At 46.6% G+C, this 19,682-nt stretch overlaps 1 protein-coding gene across 2 annotated transcripts in view; it reads left to right on the top strand.

The window, feature by feature from the left end:
* Window positions 1–19,682, top strand: part of lamb2 (laminin, beta 2 (laminin S)) — a 193,053-nt gene that overhangs the window by 48,570 nt on the left and 124,801 nt on the right. For both annotated transcript variants that reach the window (XM_078543047.1, XM_078543046.1), the window contains exons 4-8: window positions 3,388–3,461; window positions 5,239–5,427; window positions 6,572–6,635; window positions 13,650–13,852; window positions 15,303–15,423. In XM_078543047.1, the coding sequence (XP_078399173.1) occupies window positions 3,388–3,461; window positions 5,239–5,427; window positions 6,572–6,635; window positions 13,650–13,852; window positions 15,303–15,423 (651 nt within the window). The remainder of the gene's footprint in view (window positions 1–3,387; window positions 3,462–5,238; window positions 5,428–6,571; window positions 6,636–13,649; window positions 13,853–15,302; window positions 15,424–19,682) is intronic.

Genomic DNA, 19,682 nt, shown 5'->3' with positions numbered 1-19,682 from the left:
GGTGTGTGTGCGTGTGAGGGGAGGGTGTGTGTGCGTGTGAGGGGAGGGTGTGTGTGCGTGTGAGGGGAGGATGTGTGTGCGTGTGTGGGGAGGGTGTGTGTGCGTGTGTGGGGAGGGTGTGTGTGCGTGTGTGGGGAGGGTGTGTGTGCGTGTGAGGAGAGGGTGTGTGTGCATGTGTGGGGAGGGTGTGTGTGCGTGTGAGGGGAGGCTGTGTGTGCGTGTGAGGGGAGGGTGTGTGTGCGTGTGTGGGGAGGGTGTGTGTGCGTGTGTGTGAGGGGAGGGTGTGTGTGCATGTGAGGGGTGTGTGTGCGTGTGAGGGGAGGGTGTGTGTGCGTGTGAGGGGAGGGTGTGTGTGCGTGTGTGGGGAGGGTGTGTGTGTGTGTGTGAGGGGAGGGTGTGTGTGCATGTGAGGGGTGTGTGTGTGTGTGTGAGGGGAGGGGGTGTGTGTGTGTGTGAGGGGGAGGGGGTGTGTGTGTATGTGAGGGGAGGGGATGTGTGTGTGTGTGTGAGGGGAGGTTGTGTGTGTGTGTGAGGGGAGGGGATGTGTGTGTGTGTGTGAGGGGAGGTTGTGTGTGTGTGTGTGAGGGGAGGGTGTGTGTGTGTGCGTGAGGGGAGGGTGTGTGTGTGTGAGGGGAGGGTGAGTGTGTGTGTGTGTGAGGGGAGGGTGTGTGTGTATGAGGGGAGGGTGTGTGTGTGTGAGGGAGGGGGTGTGTGTGTGACGGGAGGGGGTGTGTGTGTGTGTGTGTGTGTGTGAGGGGAGGGCGTGTGTGAGTGTGAGGGGGGTGTGTGTGTGAGGGGAGGGTGTGTGTGTGTGTGTGTGCGTGAGGGGAGGGTGTGTGTGTGTGAGGGGAGGGTGTGTGTGTGAGGAGAGGGTGTGTGTGTGTGAGGGGAGGCTGTGTGTGTGTGAGGGGAGGCTGTATGTGTGTGAGGGAAGGCTGTGTGTTTGTGAGGGGAGGCTGTGTGTGTGTGAGGGGAGGCTGTGTGTGTGTGAGGGGAGGGTGTGTGTGTGTGAGGGGAGGCTGTGTGTGTGTGTGTGAGGGGAGGGTGTGTGTGTGAGGGGACGGTGTGTGTGTGTGTGAGGGGAGGGTGTGTGTGTGTGAGGGGAGGGTGTGTGTGTGTGTGAGGGGAGGGTGTGTGTGTGTGAGGGGAGGGTGTGTGTTTGTGTGTGTGAGGGGAGAGTGTGTGTGTTTGTGTGTGTGAGGGGAGGGTGTGTGTGTGTGTGAGGGGAGGGTGTGTGTGTGTGTGTGTGTGTGTGAGGGGAGGGTGTGTGTATGTGTGTGTGTGAGGGGAGGGTGTGTGTGTGTGTGTGTGTGAGGGGAGGGTGTGTGTGTGTGTGTGTGTGTGTGAGGGGAGGGTGTGTGTGTGTGTGCGTGAGGGGAGGGTGTGTGTGTGTGAGAGGAGGGTGTGTGTGTGTGTGTGAGGGGAGGGTGTGTGTCTGTGTGAGGGGAGGGGGTGTGTGTGTGTGCGTGAGGGGAGGGGGTGTGTGTGTGAGGGGAGGGTGTGTGTGTATGTGTGTGTGTGTGTGAGGGGAGGGTGTGTGTGTGTGTGTGAGGGGAGGGGGTGTGTGTGTGTGTGAGGTGAGGGGGTGTGTGTGTGTGTGTGTGTGTGTGTGAGGGGAGGGGGTGTGTTTGTGTGTGAGGGGTGTGTGTGTGTGTGTGAGGGGAGGGGATGTGTGTGTGTGTATGAGGGGAGGGTGTGTGTGTGTGTGAGGGGAGGGTGTGTGTGTGTGTGAGTGGAGGGTGTGTGTGTGTGTGCGTGAGGGGAGGGTGTGTGTGTGTGTATGAGGGGAGGGTGTGTGTGTGTGAGGGGAGGGGGTGTGTGTGTGTGTGAGGGGAGGGCGTGTGTGTGTGTGAGGGGAGGGGGTGTGTGTGTATGTGTGAGGGGATGTTGGTGTGTGTGTGAGGGGAGGGTGTGTGTGTGGGTGTGTGTGTGTGAGGGGAGGGTGTGTGTGTGTGAAGGGAGGGTGTGTGTGTATGTGTGAGGGGAGGGTGTGTGTGTGTGTGCATGAGGGGAGGGTGTGTGTGTGTGAGGGGAGGGTGTGTGTGTGTGTGAGGGGAGGGTGTGTGCGTGTGTGGGGAGGGTGTGTGTGCGTGTGAGGGGAGGGTGTGTGTGCGTGTGAGGGGAGGGTGTGTGTGCGTGTGAGGGGAGGGTGTGTGTGCGTGTGTGGGGAGGGTGTGTGTGCGTGTGTGGGGAGGGTGTGTGTGCGTGTGAGGAGAGGGTGTGTGTGCGTGTGTGGGGAGGGTGTGTGTGCGTGTGTGGGGAGGCTGTGTGTGCATGTGAGGGGAGGGTGTGTGTGCGTGTGTGGGGAGGGTGTGTGTGTGTGTGAGGGGAGGGTCTGTGTGCATGTGAGATGAGGGTGTGTGTGCGTGTGAGAGGAGGGTGTGTGTGCGTGTGAGGGGAGGGTTTGTGTGCGCGTGATGGAAGGTTGTGTGTGTGTGTGAGGGGAGGATGAGTGTGTGCGGCGTGGTGTGGGTGTGTGAACGAGGGACAGTGCGTGTGATGTGTGGACAAACCATCACTATCACCATTGCTGCAACTGAAATAACCCATAACCTCGAGCTTGATCAGGTCGGAAATCAGACCCTGAGCCTGCTGAATATTAACACTGAAGCTGCTCTAAATCTCAGCCAACCCTCATGGAGGGGATCGAAGGAGAAGAGTGGCCCAGCGTTTTCTGGCCTGGGGTAGATTGCATTGGTCCCTGTGAGTTAGACCTCCTTTTCTCATTCTTCAACTCAAACACATTTTGTGCTGTAATTCACTGGGAATGTGAGCTGGCAACAATGGTGAAAGGGCAATAAGGCACCTGGGTTCTCAGTGAAGATTCGCCAGCAGATTCTGGGTCATATTTTCCTTTGAAGATTTTCCTGGTCATTGTGATTCACTTGCTGTTTTGTTATGATATTTGAGCTAATCAGGTGTGAGCAGAACAGAAACTCTGACGTGAAACACTTCCAAATCTGACAGTCACCAAGATGTGAAATCTTTATCAAATATAATATCACTCCTGGGATTAGAAATTGCAATTTAGTTCCGTGTTTTCTAACCTCTCCACTGTCTCAACCTTTGAAGAATGTCCCCTATTGCACCAATGTGACCTTTTCCAATTATGAGTGTAGCTTTCCTGCAGCCTCTGTGAGTCAGTTTGGCAGGTCCAAGCTGCATTAGTTGTGATTTTGTGCAATGGGTCCCATTAGGACTGAACTGAGGCATCTCCAACTTTATGCTCATCTGACTCTCCAGGCCACAGTCAGCTGAGCTTACCAGTCTAGGCTGCTTCTGTTCTCAAGTCCTAGTGAATAACACATGCTGTGTGGCCCAGCCCGTCACCCATACCTGGTCAAACCCTTTAACTCGCTGAGACTGATGCATTTGTCTTTCCCGCAGGTGTGTCCAATGTCCATTTACGTTTGGACCTGGAGGCGGAATTCCACTTCACCCACCTCATCATGACATTCAAGGTAGGTGTGCTGGCGTGCAGTACACTAGGTAGGTGTGCACTGCACTAGGTAGGTGTGCAGGTGTGCACTGCACCAGGTAGGCGTGCAGTACACTAGGTAGGTGTGCACTGCACTAGGTAGGTGTGCACTGCACTAGGTAGGTGTGCAGTACACTAGGTAGGTGTGCAGATGTGCAGTACACCAGGTAGGCGTGCAGTACACCAGGTAGGCGTGCAGTACACCAGGTAGGCGTGCAGTACACCAGGTAGGTGTGCAGTACACTAGGTAGGTGTGCAGATGTGCAGTACACTAGGTAAGTGTGCAGATGTGCAGTCCACTAGGTAGGCATGCGGATGTGCAGTACACTAGGTAGGCATGCAGTACACTAGGTAGGTGTGCAGGTGTGCACTGCACCAGGTAGGCGTGCAGTACACTAGGTAGGTGTGCAGTACACTAGGTAGGTGTGCAGTACACTAGGTAGGTGTGCAGGTGTACAGTACATTAGGCAGGTGTGCAGTACATTAGGTAGGTGTGCAGTACACTAGGTAGGTGTGCAGGTGTGCAGTACACTAGGTAGGTGTGCAGATGTGCAGTACACTGGATAGGTGTGCAGTACATTAGGTAGGTGTGCAGATGTGCAGTACACTAGGTAGGCATGCAGTACACTAGGTAGGTGTGCAGGTGTGCAGTACACTAGGTAGGTGTGCACTACACTAGGTTGGCATGCAGATGTGCAGTACACTAGGTAGGCATGCAGATGTGCAGTATATTAGGTAGGTGTACAGATGTGCAGTACACTAGGTAGGCATGCAGTACACTAGGTAGCCGTGCAGTACACTAGGTAGGTGTGCAGGTGTGCAGTACACTAGGCAGGTGTGCAGTACACTAGGTAGGTGTGCAGTACACTAGGTCGGTGTGCAGGTGTCCAATACACTAGGTAGGTGTGCAGTACACTAGGTAGGTGTGCAGGTGTGCAGTACACTAGGTAGGCGTGCAGTACACTAGGTAGGCGTGCAGCACACTAGGTAGGTGTGCAGGTGTGCAGTACACTAGGTATGTGTGCAGGTGTGCAGTACACTAGGTAGGTGTGCAGTACACTAGGTAGGTGTGCAGTACACTAGGTATGTGTGCAGGTGTGCAGTACATTAGGAAGATGTGCAGTACACTAGGTATGTGTGCAGGTGTGCAGTACACTAGGTAGGTGTGCAGTACACTAGGTAGGTGTGCAGTATACTAGGTAGATGTGCAGGTGTCCAGTACGCTAGGGTTAACTGTGCTCTGAAGTGGATCTAGCAAGACACCCAGATGTGTTAAAGCACCATCCACAGTTCAGGAAAAGGCCCACCAGCAAACTTCTCAAGATGCTAGTCGGGCATGAGCAGAAAACGTTAGCCTTGGCAGTGATGCCCACATCCCGAGAATGAATTAAAAATACTCCTTTAATGTGTTTCCCAAGAGTGACTCAGTGTGGTGTGAGCTACAAAAGCCTTGGGTTTAATTCCTGGTCTGTGCTAAATTAGCTGATTTCAGCTCATGTAGGAGAAAGGACACTAAAGTTGGCCCTAGCACCTCTGGTCTAAGGAGGGAGAAATAAACCAGGGTTCCTGCTGCCCTATAACCCCCACACCGCAGCACCCCCATATCCTCCAATGGAAAATGGTCACTTGAATCCTGTGTGGAGAGTGGCCACTTGGGTGAATTACCGGTTGTACTGATAACACCAATAGCAAAGAAAGAGAGGAAATTGGAGGGAAGACTTGAAGGAGTAACCTGTGTAATTGGTATTGTCTCTCCACAGACCTTCCGACCTTCTGCCATGTTGATTGAGCGTTCTGCAGACTTTGGCCGCACATGGCAGGTCTATCGGTACTTCAGTTATGATTGTGCCGCTGACTTCCCGTACATCTCTCGGGGTCCCCTGAGAAAGGTGGATGATGTGATCTGTGAGTCACGCTACTCGGACATTGAGCCTTCGACTGAGGGAGAAGTGAGTGACAAAACAATCACTTGTTTAGGATGTGAGTGAGTGCAGTGTGCTCCTTGGACCTGCCTCTCTGCATTCAGGGCTTGAACCCAGTGCGGTACTGAGGGATTGCTGCACTGTTGGAGGTGATGTGTGTTGGATGAGGCATAAACTGAGGCCCCATTGCCCTCTCAGATGTATGAAAAAGATTCCACAGCCACTGTTTGAAGGAGAGCATGGGAGTTCTCCCCGATGCCTTGGCCAGCATTTATTTTTCTACTAACATCACAGATTTACCTGGTGATTACCACATTGCTATTTGTGAGAGCTTTCTGCACCTGCTGCATTTCCTACATTATAACAGGAACTCATTGGCCATAAAAGTCATGAGGACCCGAAAGGTGTTGTATAATTCTTCCCTCCTTTTTGGGGGCACAGCCAGGCACTTTGAGCAGGGCCCTGAATGAGACCTTGGACCCCTCACAGGGATAGTCAGAAAGAGGCAGCAACCCACACTCCTGCCATTAAATGGGTACTTACATTGAAATGGATAAGTTTAAACATTTCTGCATGTTTCATGCATATTATTAAGTACAATATCTTCATGTAATTCTGTGTATTTTAATGGCGAGATTCTCAGCAAGTTATATTCTGCAGGTTCTGGAGGAGCAGGGCATGTGGGACAGCACCTCCTGATTTACACATTTAACTGTGCACGTGTGTGATCGCTGGAATTTGATGCCTGAATTCTATGTAAGTAACAGTGAATGCTGTTAGCCTCACTGTTACTTCTACCGCGAAACTGTACCAAACCTTTGGATTTGTGGCGCACTTTTCTTTCACTTTTAATCATTTTATTTTTAATATTTGGGGCAAAATTTTCCATGGGGGGTGGTGGGGCCCCCTAATCTCACATTGTAACAGCTTAAATCGGGGAGAAACGTGACACCCACATGATCCATGGGGACAGGAATCCACAGGGAGAGAAGGCTTGATATGGAGCTGACTGTACAGGGAGAGGGTCCTTGGGAAAGGGTCCATGAGGAGGTCAGATCACAATTATGGTGAGGTACCACTCCAGGTCAAAACAATTTTTGACTCAAGCAGTTCCATTTTTCTTGTTTGCGACAGTTTACGTTCTGACTAAAGTTGTTTTCTTGCTTTGCAGGTGATCTACAGAGTTCTGGACCCAGCGATTTCCATTGAAGACCCCTACAGTCCTCAGATCCAGAGTAAGTTCTGTGCTTATAGCCCATGGTAGCTCCGAGGTGAAGCAGAAACCCAAAAACAACAGTGGCCTGATCTTCAGAACTGAATCACTGCTTGGGGTGTCCTGAGGGCATGAAAGGAGCAATTAGTGGAAGAACATTGTTTCTTTTCTAGGAAAGTTTGTCCATACACACAGGAAGGGCAGGGCCCAAATTCCACCTTCTATTTGGTAGCTGGGATAAAGTAGCATTAACAGTGGGTAAAGATCGGCCAAGGATTCTGTCCTTGATTGAGATCCATCAGTGTGTGAATAGTCTGGTAGAGGAAAACATTGGTGGAACAAGCTTGACAGGCTGAATGGCCTATTCCTCTTCCTGTACCCCACACATGAAGAATAGTCCCTTGGGGAGGTAAGAGAGAGGCACACTTCCCAATTGACATTCAAACTAAGATTAGCATCTTCATATCTGACTGAAATCTGATTGTGTTAGAGTTCTTCCCTGTCCCCCTCGTGCTACCTCCTTGTTGGGACACAGTTCCATCTCTGGTATCTTACTCAAGGGACCATCCTTTATCAGCAACTTGCATTTATGCACTCCCTATAACATGGTAAAATATCTCCAGATGTTTCACAGGATCGTTATCAGACTAAATTTGATACAAAGTCAGAGAAGGTAACAGCCCATGGGATCCAAGGCAATTTGGCAAACTGGATCCAGAATTGGCTGAGTGGCAGGAAGCAGAGGGTGATGGTCGAGGGGTGTTTTTGTGACTGGATGCCTGTGTCCATTGGGGTTCCACAGGGTCGGTGTTGGGTCCCTTGCTGTTTGTGACTGATATAAACAATTTAGACTTGAATGTAGGAGGGTTGATCAGTAAATTCGCAGATGACACAAAAATTGGTGGGGTGGTAAATAGTGAGGAGGATAGCCTTAGATGACAGGAGGATATATACGGGCTGGTCAGATGGGCTGATCAGTGGCAAATGGAATTTAATCCGGATAAGTGTGAGGTGACGCACTTGGGCAGGGCAAACAAGGCACAGGAATACATGATGAATGGTAGGACCTGGGAAGTACCGAGGATCAGAGGGACCTTGGTGCACGTGTCCACTGGTTCCTTAAGGTAGTGGGACAGGTAGATAAGGTGGTTAAGAAGACATATAGGATACTTGCCTTTGTTAGCCAAGGCATAGAATATAAGAGCAGGGAGGTTATGCTGGAACTGTATAAAACGCTGGTTAGGCCACAGGTAGAGAGTATTGCATGCAGTTCTGGAATCCGCATTATAGGAAGGATGTGATTGCACTAGAGAGAGTGCAGAGGAGATTTACCAGGATGTTGCCTGGGCTGGAGAGTTTGTTATGAGGAGAGATTGGATAGACTGAGGTTATTTTCCCTGGAGCAAAGGAGATTTAGGGGGGATATGATTGAGGTGTATAAAATTATGAGGGGTATAGATAGGGTAGACAGGAAGGAACTTTTTCCCCTTGGTGGAAGGATCAGTAACCAGGGGGCATAGGTTTAAGGTAAGGGGCAGGAGGTTTAAAGGGGATGAATTTTTTCACCCAGTGGGTGGTGGGAATCTGGAACTCACTGCCTGAAAGGGTGGTAGAGGCAGATACCCTCATAATATTTAAGAAGTATTTGGATGTGCACTTGCGATGCCATGGCATACAAGGCTATGGGCCTAGTGCTGGAAAATGAGATTAGAATAGTTAGGCACTTGTTTGACTGGCGCAGACTCGATGGGCCGAAGGGTCTTTTTCTGTGCTGTAGACCTCTATGACTCTATGAGAAGCCTTGCTCAAAAAGCTAGATTTTAAATAGCGACTTGAAAGAGGAGAGAGAGATAGAGAAGTGGAGAGGTTTAGGGAGGGAATTCCAGAGCTTAGGGCTTAGGTAGCTGAAGACACTGCTACCACAGTTGGACTGATGACAATCAGGGATGCGCAAGAAATCCGAACTAGAGGAGAAATCTCAGAGAGTCATAGAGCTGGAGGAGGTTAAAGAGATAGAGAGGGGCGATGGCATGGAGGGATTTGAACATGGGGATGAGAGTTTTAAAATCATGGCTTTGCCGGACCAAGAGGCAATGTAGGTAACCTCTCCCAGGAGACTGGATGGGTAGAGTCAAGATTAGGCTAATCATTTAAGGATATTAAGTATGTGGAGACATCACAGCTCAGTGTGAATCAGTCCTTATTGGTGCCCACAGATGTGTGTTATCCGTCATTGCACTGCTCTAATTTTGCCTCTCCCATTTCATGCTTCTCTGGCTGAGACATGCCATGTCTTATAGTGGAGAAAGAGACAGTGTTGATCTCCAACCATCTCACCATAAGACGTAGGATCAGAAATAGGACATACGGCCCATCAAATCTGCTCTGCCATTCAACGAGATCATGGCTAATGTGATAATCCTGAATTATACTTTCCTGCCTTTTCCACATAACCCTTGATTTCCTTACTGATTAGAAATCTGTCTATCTCAGCCTTGAATATACTTAACAACCCAGACCCTACAGCCCTCTGTGGTAAAGAATTCCACAGATTCTCTACCCTCTGAGAGAAGAAATTCCTCCTCATCTCTGTTTTAAATGGGCACCCTTTTACTCTTAGGTTATGCCCTCTGATCCTAGTCTCTCCCACAAGGGTAAACAACCTCTCAGCATCTACCCTGTCAAGCCCCCTAAGAATCTTATATGTTTCAATAAGGTCACCTCTCATTCTTCTAAATTCCAATGAGTACAGGCCCCACCTACTTAACCTCTCCTCATAAGAAAATCCCTCCATACCCAGGATCAGCCTAGTGAACCTTCTCTGGACTGCCTCCAATGCCAGTATATCTTTACTTAGATAAGGGGACCAAAACTGTTCACAGTATTCTAGGTGTGGTCTAACTAGTGCCTTGTGTAGTTTTAGTAAGACTTCCCCATTTTTATACTCCATTCCCTTTGAAATAAAGGCCAACATTCTATTTGCCTTCTCTATCACCTGCTGAACTTGTACGCTAGGTTTTTGTGATTCATGCTCGAGCACTCCCAAATCCCTCTGTGCTGCAGCTTTCTGCAGTCTTTCTCCATTTAAATAATATTCAGCTCCTCTATTCTTCCTGCCAAAGTGCATAACCTCACATTTTCCCACATTATATTCCATCTGCCAAGTTTTTGCCCACTCACTTAACCTGTCTATTTCCCTCTGTAAACTCTTTGTGTCATCCTCACCATTTGCCTTCCCACCTATTTTTGTGTCATCCGCAAATTTGGTAATAGTACATTCACTTCCCTCATCTGAGTCATTAATATATATTGTAAATAATTGTGGCCCCAGCACTGATCCCTGTGGCACTCCACTAGTTACAGGTTGCCATCCTGAAAATGCCCCCCTTGTCCCAACTCTCTGTCTTCTATTAGTTAGCCAATCCTCTATCCATGTTAATATACTACCTCCAACACCATGGGGTCTTATCTTATTAAGTAGCCTTTTGTGTGGTATCTTATCGAACGCCTATTATTTATTATTATTATTAATATATCAATTCCTACAGGAATTATACAGTAAATGGCAGAACCCTTAAGTGCATTGACGGGCAGAGGGATCTGGGTGCACAGGTCACTGAAAGTGGCAACGCAGATGGATAAGGTAGTTAGGAAGGCATTTGGCATGCTTGCCTTCATTGGCAGGGGTATTGAGTATAAAAGCTGGGAAGTCATGCTGTAGCTGTATAGAACCTTGGTTAGGCCACACTTGGAATATTGCGTGCAATTCTGGTCGCCACATTACCAGAAGGATATGGAGGCGTTGGAGAGGGTGCAGAGGAGGTTTACCAGGATGTTGCCTGGTCTGGAGGTTATTAGCTATGAGGAGAGGTTGGAGAAACTCGGATTGTTCTCACTAGAGCGACAGAGATTGAGGGGCGATTTGATAGAAGTTTACAAAATTATGAGTGGCATGGATGGAGTAGATAGTCAGAAGCTTTTTCCCAGGGTGAAAGAGTCAATTACTAGGGGACATAGATTTAAGGTGAGAGGAGAAAACTATAGAGGAGATGTGCAGGCCAAGCTTTTTACGCAGAGGGTAGTGAGTGTCTGGAATTTGCTGCCAGAGGAGGTGGTGGAAGCAGGTACGATAGTGGTGTTTAAGAGGCAGCTTGACAAATACATGAATAGAATGGGAATAGAGGGATACGGACTCCGGAAGTGCAAAATGTTTTAGTTGATGGGCAATATGATCGGCGCAAGGGCCTGTTCATGTGCTGTACTTTTCTTTGTTCTTTGTTCTTTGCCTTTTGGAAATCTAAACATGTTATATTTACTGGTTCCCCTTTATTTATCCTGCTTGTTACCCTCTCTTCCACGAATTCTAATAAATTTGTCAGGCACGATTTCCCCTTCATGAAGCCATGCTGACTCTGCTTGATTAGATTATGTATTTTTAAATGCTTTGCTATTACATCCTTTGTAATAGACCTTAGCATTTTCCCCATGACAGATGTTAAGCTAACTGGCCTATAGTTACCTGTTTTTTTTGTCTCCCTCCCTTTTTGAATAAGGGTGTTACATTGTCAATTTTCCAATCCTCTGGGACTTTTCCAGAATCTAAGGATTCTTGGAAGATTACTACCAGTGCATCCACTATCTCTGTAGCTACTTCCTTTAATATCCTAGGATGCAACCCATCGGGTCCAGGGTACTTATCGGTCTTTAGCCCATTAGTTTCCCCAGCACTTTTCTCTAGTGATAGTTATATTTACTTTCTCCCCACCCTTTTGCCCCTTGATTATTTAGTATTTTTGGAATGCTATTAGTGTCTTCTATCGTGAAGACTGATGCAAAGTATTTATTCAACTCCTCTGCCATTTCTTGGTTCCCCATTATTATTTCCCCAGCCTCATTCTCTAAGAGGCCTATGTTGACTTTGGCCTCTCTCTTCCTTTTTATATATTTAAAGTAGCTCTTACTGTCCGTTTTTATATTATTTGCCTCAAAGTTTATTTTCTCCCTCTATTATTTTTTTGGTTATCTTTTGTTGGTTTTTAAAGCTTCCCCAATCCTCTGGCTTATCACAACCTTTGCCACATTGTATGTCTTTTCTTTCAATTTGATACTATCCTTAACTTCCTTGGTTAACCATGGTTGGTTTATCCCTTTCCTAGAATCCTTCTTCCTCACTGGGATATATACCTTTGTTGTGAGTCATGAACTATTTGATACCAGTAGGATACCAATTTGATACCAGTTTCACTAATTGGATACCAGATCCATCTGGAAAGCTCGAGACCAGTTAAATCTGTGCAGTTCATTATGCCAGCCTCAAAATCAAATCCCCCTCAATCACCCAGTCTCGCTCCAGCTCTCCCTCAAATTTTTCCACAGTTTTTGGACACCACACATCCAAAACTCTGACTGACTGCGCAAACTCCATGTGGTATTAGAGTTTCTGCTAAGCCACTAAGAATCTTGAGTGGTTTTATATTCTTTGCCCTGAGTCTTTTTCTCCAAAGTAAACAATCCCAGGCTCTTCAACCTAATCTCGTCTTATCTCAAAAAACCTTAAGTCAACTATCAGTTTGGTGCCCTCTCTCTACATTACCTCCAGCATTTCATAACCTTCTATGTTTAGCTTTATCATGGACTATTAATCACCAATCTAGTCTCCCGAGAACTACACTATCAATGGGTAGAACCAACAAGGAGATAATCTAACTTATAAGTCAGCTCTAGTATGTTAATGGCATAAAGAAAGATCACACTGTTGACAGGTTCTTACATTTAACAGTAAGGACTGCACTTGGGAAAACAAGTGTTGGGTCTGAAAAGTGTTAAGTTTTGGGATTCATTTGTATGTCAGTGTTAGTGTATGCACCATGTAAAAAAAGAACACACACATTATCCATTTCCCACACACTTACAGCCTTGGGACCTTCCTGGGTGTGTCATCATTGGCAAATTGCCAGTGAATGTTTCCATGTGTGTTGATTGTTTACCCACTCCCTTCATTCGAAAAAAGAGAGTGGGAGAGGTCAGTGATGGAGAAAACTTCTCAGGCCACCAGTGTGACTGACTGATTCCTGTTGGCTTCCTGTAGGATCCACAATTGAAGCTATTGACTGCGTGGTTTCAATGATTAATACGCTAAAGATAGTGGGCAGGATTTTCGGGTGGTTGGGCCAGCGTGGCAGGCGGGCCCGGGAGTGGCCAGGAAATGGCTTGCTGCCCGCGATCGGCCCCTGACCGCGATTTCACACTGGCTGAAAGGCTCAGCACTGTCGGGGTGGGGGTGGGAGTGGGAGGAGGGCGAGCGCTAAAGGCACACTGAGAAGCTCAGCACTGTCGGAGTGGGGGTGGGAGGAGGGCAAGCGCTAACGGCACATTGAGAAGCTCAGCACTGTCGGGGTGGGAGCGGGAGGAGGGCGAGCGCTAAAGTCTGCGCGTGCGCAGGGAAGTACACACTGAAAGCTCCCTGAAGGGAGGGAGCTGCCTCAGGAAGCTGAAGAATTGTAAAAACAAAAATAAAGATTTTGAATATGTGAAAAAAATGTCCCCACATAGGACTCACTCACCTGAACATAAACGTAATAAAAATTATGTCCAAACATTTTTTTTAAATTAATGTTGTAAACCTCATCCCGCCTGTGGCTGAGGTTTCCTAAAAAACCTAAAGGCTGCCTAGTCGATTCGCCACCCCACCAACCGTATGGTTGGGCAGCAAAAAAGAGCTTTTAATTAATTGATTAATGGCCTTAAAAGGCCTCTCAATTGTCGGCGGGTGCACTGCTGACTCTCGCGCCTGACCGAAACATGGCGTGAGTGCGTGATGAGGTCGGGACGTTCGCCTGACATTATCGCACGCTATTTTCCCCGCCCGCCCATGGAACGTAGAATCCTGCCCAGGGATTCCTTTGTTGAAGCTAATAGAATCAGAACTCATATAAGGAGGTCATTCAGCCCATCATGTCTATGCTGGTTCTTGTATCAAAATACCAGCCATTGGATAGTTTGGATCCCTCACTGCTTTATTCTTGCTTTATTGAAGATTTATTGAAGATTACCAACCTGCGTGTGAATTTCACCAAGTTACACACCCTGGGAGATAACCTGCTCGATTCACGCCATGAGATAAAGGAGAAATATTACTACGCTGTGTATGAATTAGTGGTGCGAGGAAACTGCTTCTGCTACGGACACGCCAGTGAATGTGCCCCCATTGCAGGCATCCGAGGAGATATCGAAGGAATGGTACAGTGATTGCTTCACAAGTATTCATCTGAGATCCTTAAAAGACAAATTAAGACAACAAAAACTGTCTAGTGGAGACAGTTCACATGGAGAATAAACACTTAGATGAAGTACCAGGGCTCAGATAGCACCCATCAAGAGTCCAATTGGAGGCAGGGAAGTTAAGAACAGTAAGTGCAAGAGAAGCAGAGATGAGCAGATTCCATGTGTTTATTTATAGCCTTTTTAAAAATTCGTTCATGGGATGTGGGTATTGCTGGCTAGGGGCCAGCATTTATTGCCCATCCCTATTTACCCTTGTTCAGAGGACATTTAAGAGTCAAGCATATTGCTTTGGGTCTGGAGTCACATGTAGACCAGGTAAGGACAAGTTTTTACAGCAATCGACAATGGTTTCATGGTCATCATTAGATTTATAATTCCAGATTTTTTATTGAATTCAAATTTCACAACCTGCCATGGCGGGATTTGAACCCTAGTCCCCAGAGCATTATCCTGGGTCTCTGGATTACTAGTCCAGTGACAACACCACTCCTCCTAATCCCCTTCCCTAATCCTTTATCGTAGCAAAATGTCACAAGGCACTTCATAGGAGCGATAAACAGATACAACTTCACACTGAGCCACGTAAGATATGTTAGGACAGAAGACCGATACCTTGCTCAGAAAGCTGGGTTTCATGGAGCATCTTAAAGGAGGAAAGAGGGATAGAGAAACTGGGAGGATTAGCAAGGGAATTCAGAGCTTATGGCCCTGGCAACTGAAGGCAGGGCTGCCAAAGGTGGGTGAAGTGAGTGGGAGATATGCATTAAAGGCAGTGGCTCAGTTGTAAAAACAAGAAGAAATTCTAGATGTTATGACAAGGTAATAATGTAAAAAAAAAAGGTGGCTGTGAGAAAATGTGAAACCTTAAAAAAATCTCAGTTAGAGTACAATGTGCATGAGATGGAGGTTACTAAGGCTTTAGAGGGAGAATGATTCTGATCTACTAGGGTCCTTTTTGGTATAAGGAAATACACGGTTTATTGTTTAATGTTATTATTTATAAATAGCTGGGAGCTAATTGTTATTTGAATATATATACTGGGGTGCCAGATTTACTGTCACACTGTAGTCATGTAGCGAGTAATAATGTATCGGTCTACCAGCCACATGGAGAACAGCTATAAATACATTCAATTGCACTCCAGCATTTTGAATCTAAAGTGTGATTATTTCTAACTTATGGGAATTGGAAGACAAATTACTTTAAAAAATTTATGTTTACAGTAAGAATTACCTATTTTAATGAGGAACATATTAAATGAGAATTTCCTGAGTCTTGTGGGTGTACTGTAAGATTGAACAAGACAGAAAGCATAGCCAGGCAATGTGGTATAGCTAGTGGAGACTCTAGAATTGATACTGTATTGTGTGGTTGTGTGAATGACAGCTTCCCATTTTGTGGCAGGTTCATGGCAGATGCGTGTGCAATCACAATACAAACGGGTTAAACTGTGAGAAGTGTGATGACTTCTACAACGAGCTACCCTGGAGACCAGCCGAGGGTCGGAACACCAATGCGTGCAAACGTAAGTGTAAGCAGAGATTTCAGACCTAGGTGTTGACAGGAAAATGTATTGGAAAACGTATAGGAGGCCTGCATCGTAGGGCCTTAAAAGAAGTGGCTGTAGAGTTAGTAGTGGCATTGATTATAATCTTCCAAAATTCCTTGAATTCTGGAAAGGTCCCAGCAGATTGGAAAATAGCAAATGGAAAATAGCCTTATTTAAGGAAGGAGACAGAAAGGAAACTATGGGCCACTTAGCCTAATATCTGTCATAGGGAAATTGCTAGAATCCATTATTAAGGAGGTTATAGCAAGATACTTAAAAAATCATAATGGGATCAGGCAGAGACAACATGGTTTTATGAAAGGGAAATCGTGTTAAACTAATTATCAGAGTTCTTTGAGGAATTAACAAGCAAGGTGGGAAAAAGGGGAACCTTTAGATGTGGTGTACTTGGATTGCTAAAAGGCATTTGATAAGGTATCACATCAAAGGTTACTACACAAAATAAGAACTTATGGGGCTGGATTTTACTGTCGCGAGCGGGGACAGGGCCCACTCGCCGACATGTAAAATGACGCGCGGTGAGATCGGGCGGAACTCCCGACATCACCGCGCCCCACTTAAATTTTCAGGAAGGCAGGGGTGCAGCAAAATCAGCTGTGCGCTTGCTGACCTGTCAATGGCCAATTGAGGCCATTGACAGAGCAATTGAAGTAATTAGTGGACCTGACTGTCCAACCTTAAGGTTGGCGGGCAGGCCAGGAGCCCCGGCGGGGAATAGAAAAAACATGAAACCTAATCCACAGGTGGGATGAGGTTTCATGTAGGGTTTTAAAAATTTTAATAAAGTTTTTTTGGAAATTATGAACATGTCCCAACTCATGTGACATTGTCACATGAGGGGACATGTAAGGGAATTTTTTTTTTCTATTTTTAATATTTTGGAAAGTAGAGGCGATCTCTCTGAGGCAGCACTTAGCCTCAGGGAGATGAGTGCACTCTTTCATGCGCATGCGCGAAAAAGCACACTCTCGATTTTAGGCATAGCACTTCCCTGCGGACGTCACGCTAGGCGGGCCTTAATTGGTCCATATAAAATGGCGCCATGCCTCAGAAGTGCGCCCGCACCCACCCGCCCATCAACTGCCCCCCTGACGGGGAGAAAATTCAGCCCATGGGGTAGAGGGTAGCATATTAGCATGGATAGAGGATTGGTTAGCTAACTGGAAGCAGAGAGTAGGGATAAATAGTTTTTTTTCAGGTTGGAAAACAATGGACACTAATGGAGTGCCACAGGGATCAGTGCTGGGGCCTCAACAATTTGCAATCTATATTGATGACTTGGATGAAGGGACTGAATATATGGCAGTTAAATTTGCTGAAAACACCAAGATCAGTAGGGAAGTAAGTTGTCAAGAGGAGATAGAGAGTCTGCAAAGGGATATAGACAGGTTATGTGAGTGGGCAAAAATTTGGCAAATGGAGTACAATGTAGGAAAATGTTAACTTGTCCACTTTGGCAGGAAGAATAGTAATATATTTAAATAGAGAGAGATTGCAGAACTCTGCAGTACAGAGAGATCAGGGTGTCCTGGTACATGAATCACAAAACGTTAATATTCAGGTACAGCAAGTGATTAGGAAGGCAAATGGAATGTTGATGCTTATTGCAAGGGAAATGGAATATAAAGGTAGGTAAGTTTTCCTGTAGCTGTACAGGGCCTTGGTGAGACCACATTTGGAATTCTATGTATAATTTTGCTTTCCTTAATTGAAAAAGGACCTAATTGCATTAGAAGCAGTTCGGAGAAGGTGCAGTCGACTCATTCCTGGGATGAGGGGCTTTTCTTATGAAGAATAATTGAATAGGTTGGGGCCTGTATCCATTGGAGTTTGTAATAATGAGATGTGATCTTATTGAAACATATAAGATCTTGAGGGGACTTGATAGGGTGGATACCAGGAGGATATTTCCTCTTGTAGGAGAGACTAGAACTAGGGGACACAGTTTAAAAACTAAGAGATGCCTTTTAGGATGGAGTTGAGAATTTTTTTCTCTTGGTGGGTCGTTGGTCTATAGAACTCTGTTCCCCAGAGAGCAGTGGCGACTGGGTCATTGAATTATTCAAGGCTGAGTTAGGTAAGTTTTTGACAGGCAAGGAAGTCAAGGATTATGGGGGGCAGACAGGAAAGTGGAGTTGAGACCATAATCAGATCAGTCATGATCTTATTGAATGGTGGAGCAGACTCCAAGGGCCGAATGGCCTACTCCTGCTCCTAAATTCTATGTTCCAATGATCACTCTGCAATGTGTGTTGTGGTACAGAGACACAGACTATTGTAGTCCCAGAGGAATAGAATTTAAAAGCAAAGAAGTAATGTTAAACTTGGATAGAACTTTGGTTATACATCACTTGGAGCACTGTGCATACTTCAGGTCTCCATAGAAGGATATAAAAAGATATAGAGGCACCAGAGAAGGTGCATAAAGGAATCACAAGGATGATATCAGAACTGAGAGATTATAATCATCAGGAAAGATTGAATAGCTGGGACTCTTTTCTCTAAAAAAGAGAAGACTGAAGGGTGACTTAGTGGATTTTAAGATAATGGGCAATATTTTCCCGTCGGTGGGTGGGGCACGTTCACTGATGCATAAAATGATGTGTGGTGACATCGGGCGTGCGTCCCAACGTCACCGCAGGTCATTTAGACTGTCAGTTCAGCAGGCATGCAGCTGACTCGGCTGTGCTCCCACCAAACTGTCAAGAGCCTATTAAGGCCTGTTAAAAACTAATTAACTCAATTTAATGAACTGCCTGTCCAACCTTAAGGTTGGTGGGCAGGCGAAGAACCCAGGCGGCCTTCGCATTTTTCATGAAACCTCATCCACGGGCGGGATGAGGTTTCATGAATTGTTGTAAAATTTAATAAAAATTTATACATTTATTCTTTATTTTAAAGTTTAAGACTGAAACAAATCTCCCTGAGCCACCTCCGTAAAATGTCCATGTAAAATGGCGGCGCGGCCCCGATCGTAGGTGCCGATTGGATTTGCCCCCACCTGTCCCCGCACAACCCCCCCCAATGGGGGGAAATTTCTGGCCAGTGAAGAGGTTTGATTGGGTTGGTGTAAAGAAAATATTTCCACATCATGAGGGAAATCAAAACTGAGGGTAGTAAACATAAGATAGTCACCAATGAATCCAAAAGGGAATTCAGGAGAAAATTCTTTACCCAGAGAGTAGTGAAAATGTGGAACTTGCTACCACAACGAGGTAAGGTGAATATTATAGATGCATTTAAACGATAAACAAATGAGGAAGAAAGAATAAAAGATATAATGATGGGGTGAGATGATGTCAATGGAACATAAACATTGGCATGGACCAATTGTGTGGAATGGCCTGTTTCTCTGCTGTTAACTCAATGTAATTCGATGTAGGATTATGGGTAGCCAGTCTCAGCCTGGGTATTACAGTTGACACAGCGCTCTGAGTTTATTGGTGGAGACAGTATCAGTCTGGTTTCCTGCTGGAACACCTGAGCACTGGGAGAGGACAAAATCAGACCTGGCAGTGAGGCCTCTCCTTCCCCAGGCTCAATAGCCAGTTGACCCTCAATTTACCAAATTGGCCTTGGAAAGACTGGCCTTTTAAAATGTGAGGTACCAGAGAATTAATTGATTCAAGACGTAACCAGGTGATTTTTAGAATGTGCAGAGATATAAAATGAGAAGGTTGGTAGGTGGGGTTGAGAGATATGAGGCCAGATTTTCTCATCTGTGGTGGGAATCTGGAAGCGGGACCAATCCTGGGTCATGTTCCTTTCTCCATTTCCAACCTGCCCTGATGTGTGATTTTCATAGGATTGGGGTCTTATTGATCCTAGAGATGGGCCTGCTGTCCAATTAGTAGTGGCTAGGGCGGGTGGGTGTGGGAATGGAGGCAGGACACCAGAGAAGTGGGCCACCTTCTGGCCCAAAGCGGCAGCCATTGCTGTGGCTGCCGTCTGTGTATGGTCTTCAAAAAAATTAGAGGATCTTCATCTTCAAAGGGGCCAGGGCAAATAGAGAGCTGCGACCTGGGATAGGGTAGGGAAAGGTCGGTTATTAAAATTTCATTGCTGCCCAGAAGTGTTTTTTAAATCCAAATGTGCGCCCTTTTCTCTCATAAAACTCTTTCAGTGCTACCACACCTGTTCCCGCCAGGTTGCTGATGGTCAGCTTCGCAGAGCTCTTAATGGCCATCCATCCCCAGGAAAATCTCAGAAAGTCA

This window comes from Cetorhinus maximus, chromosome 6, assembly GCF_964194155.1.
Source record: "Cetorhinus maximus chromosome 6, sCetMax3.hap1.1, whole genome shotgun sequence".
NCBI lineage: Eukaryota > Metazoa > Chordata > Chondrichthyes > Lamniformes > Cetorhinidae > Cetorhinus > Cetorhinus maximus.
Note: the sequence above shows the minus strand (reverse complement) of the source record. Positions and strands in the feature narration are given on the sequence as shown.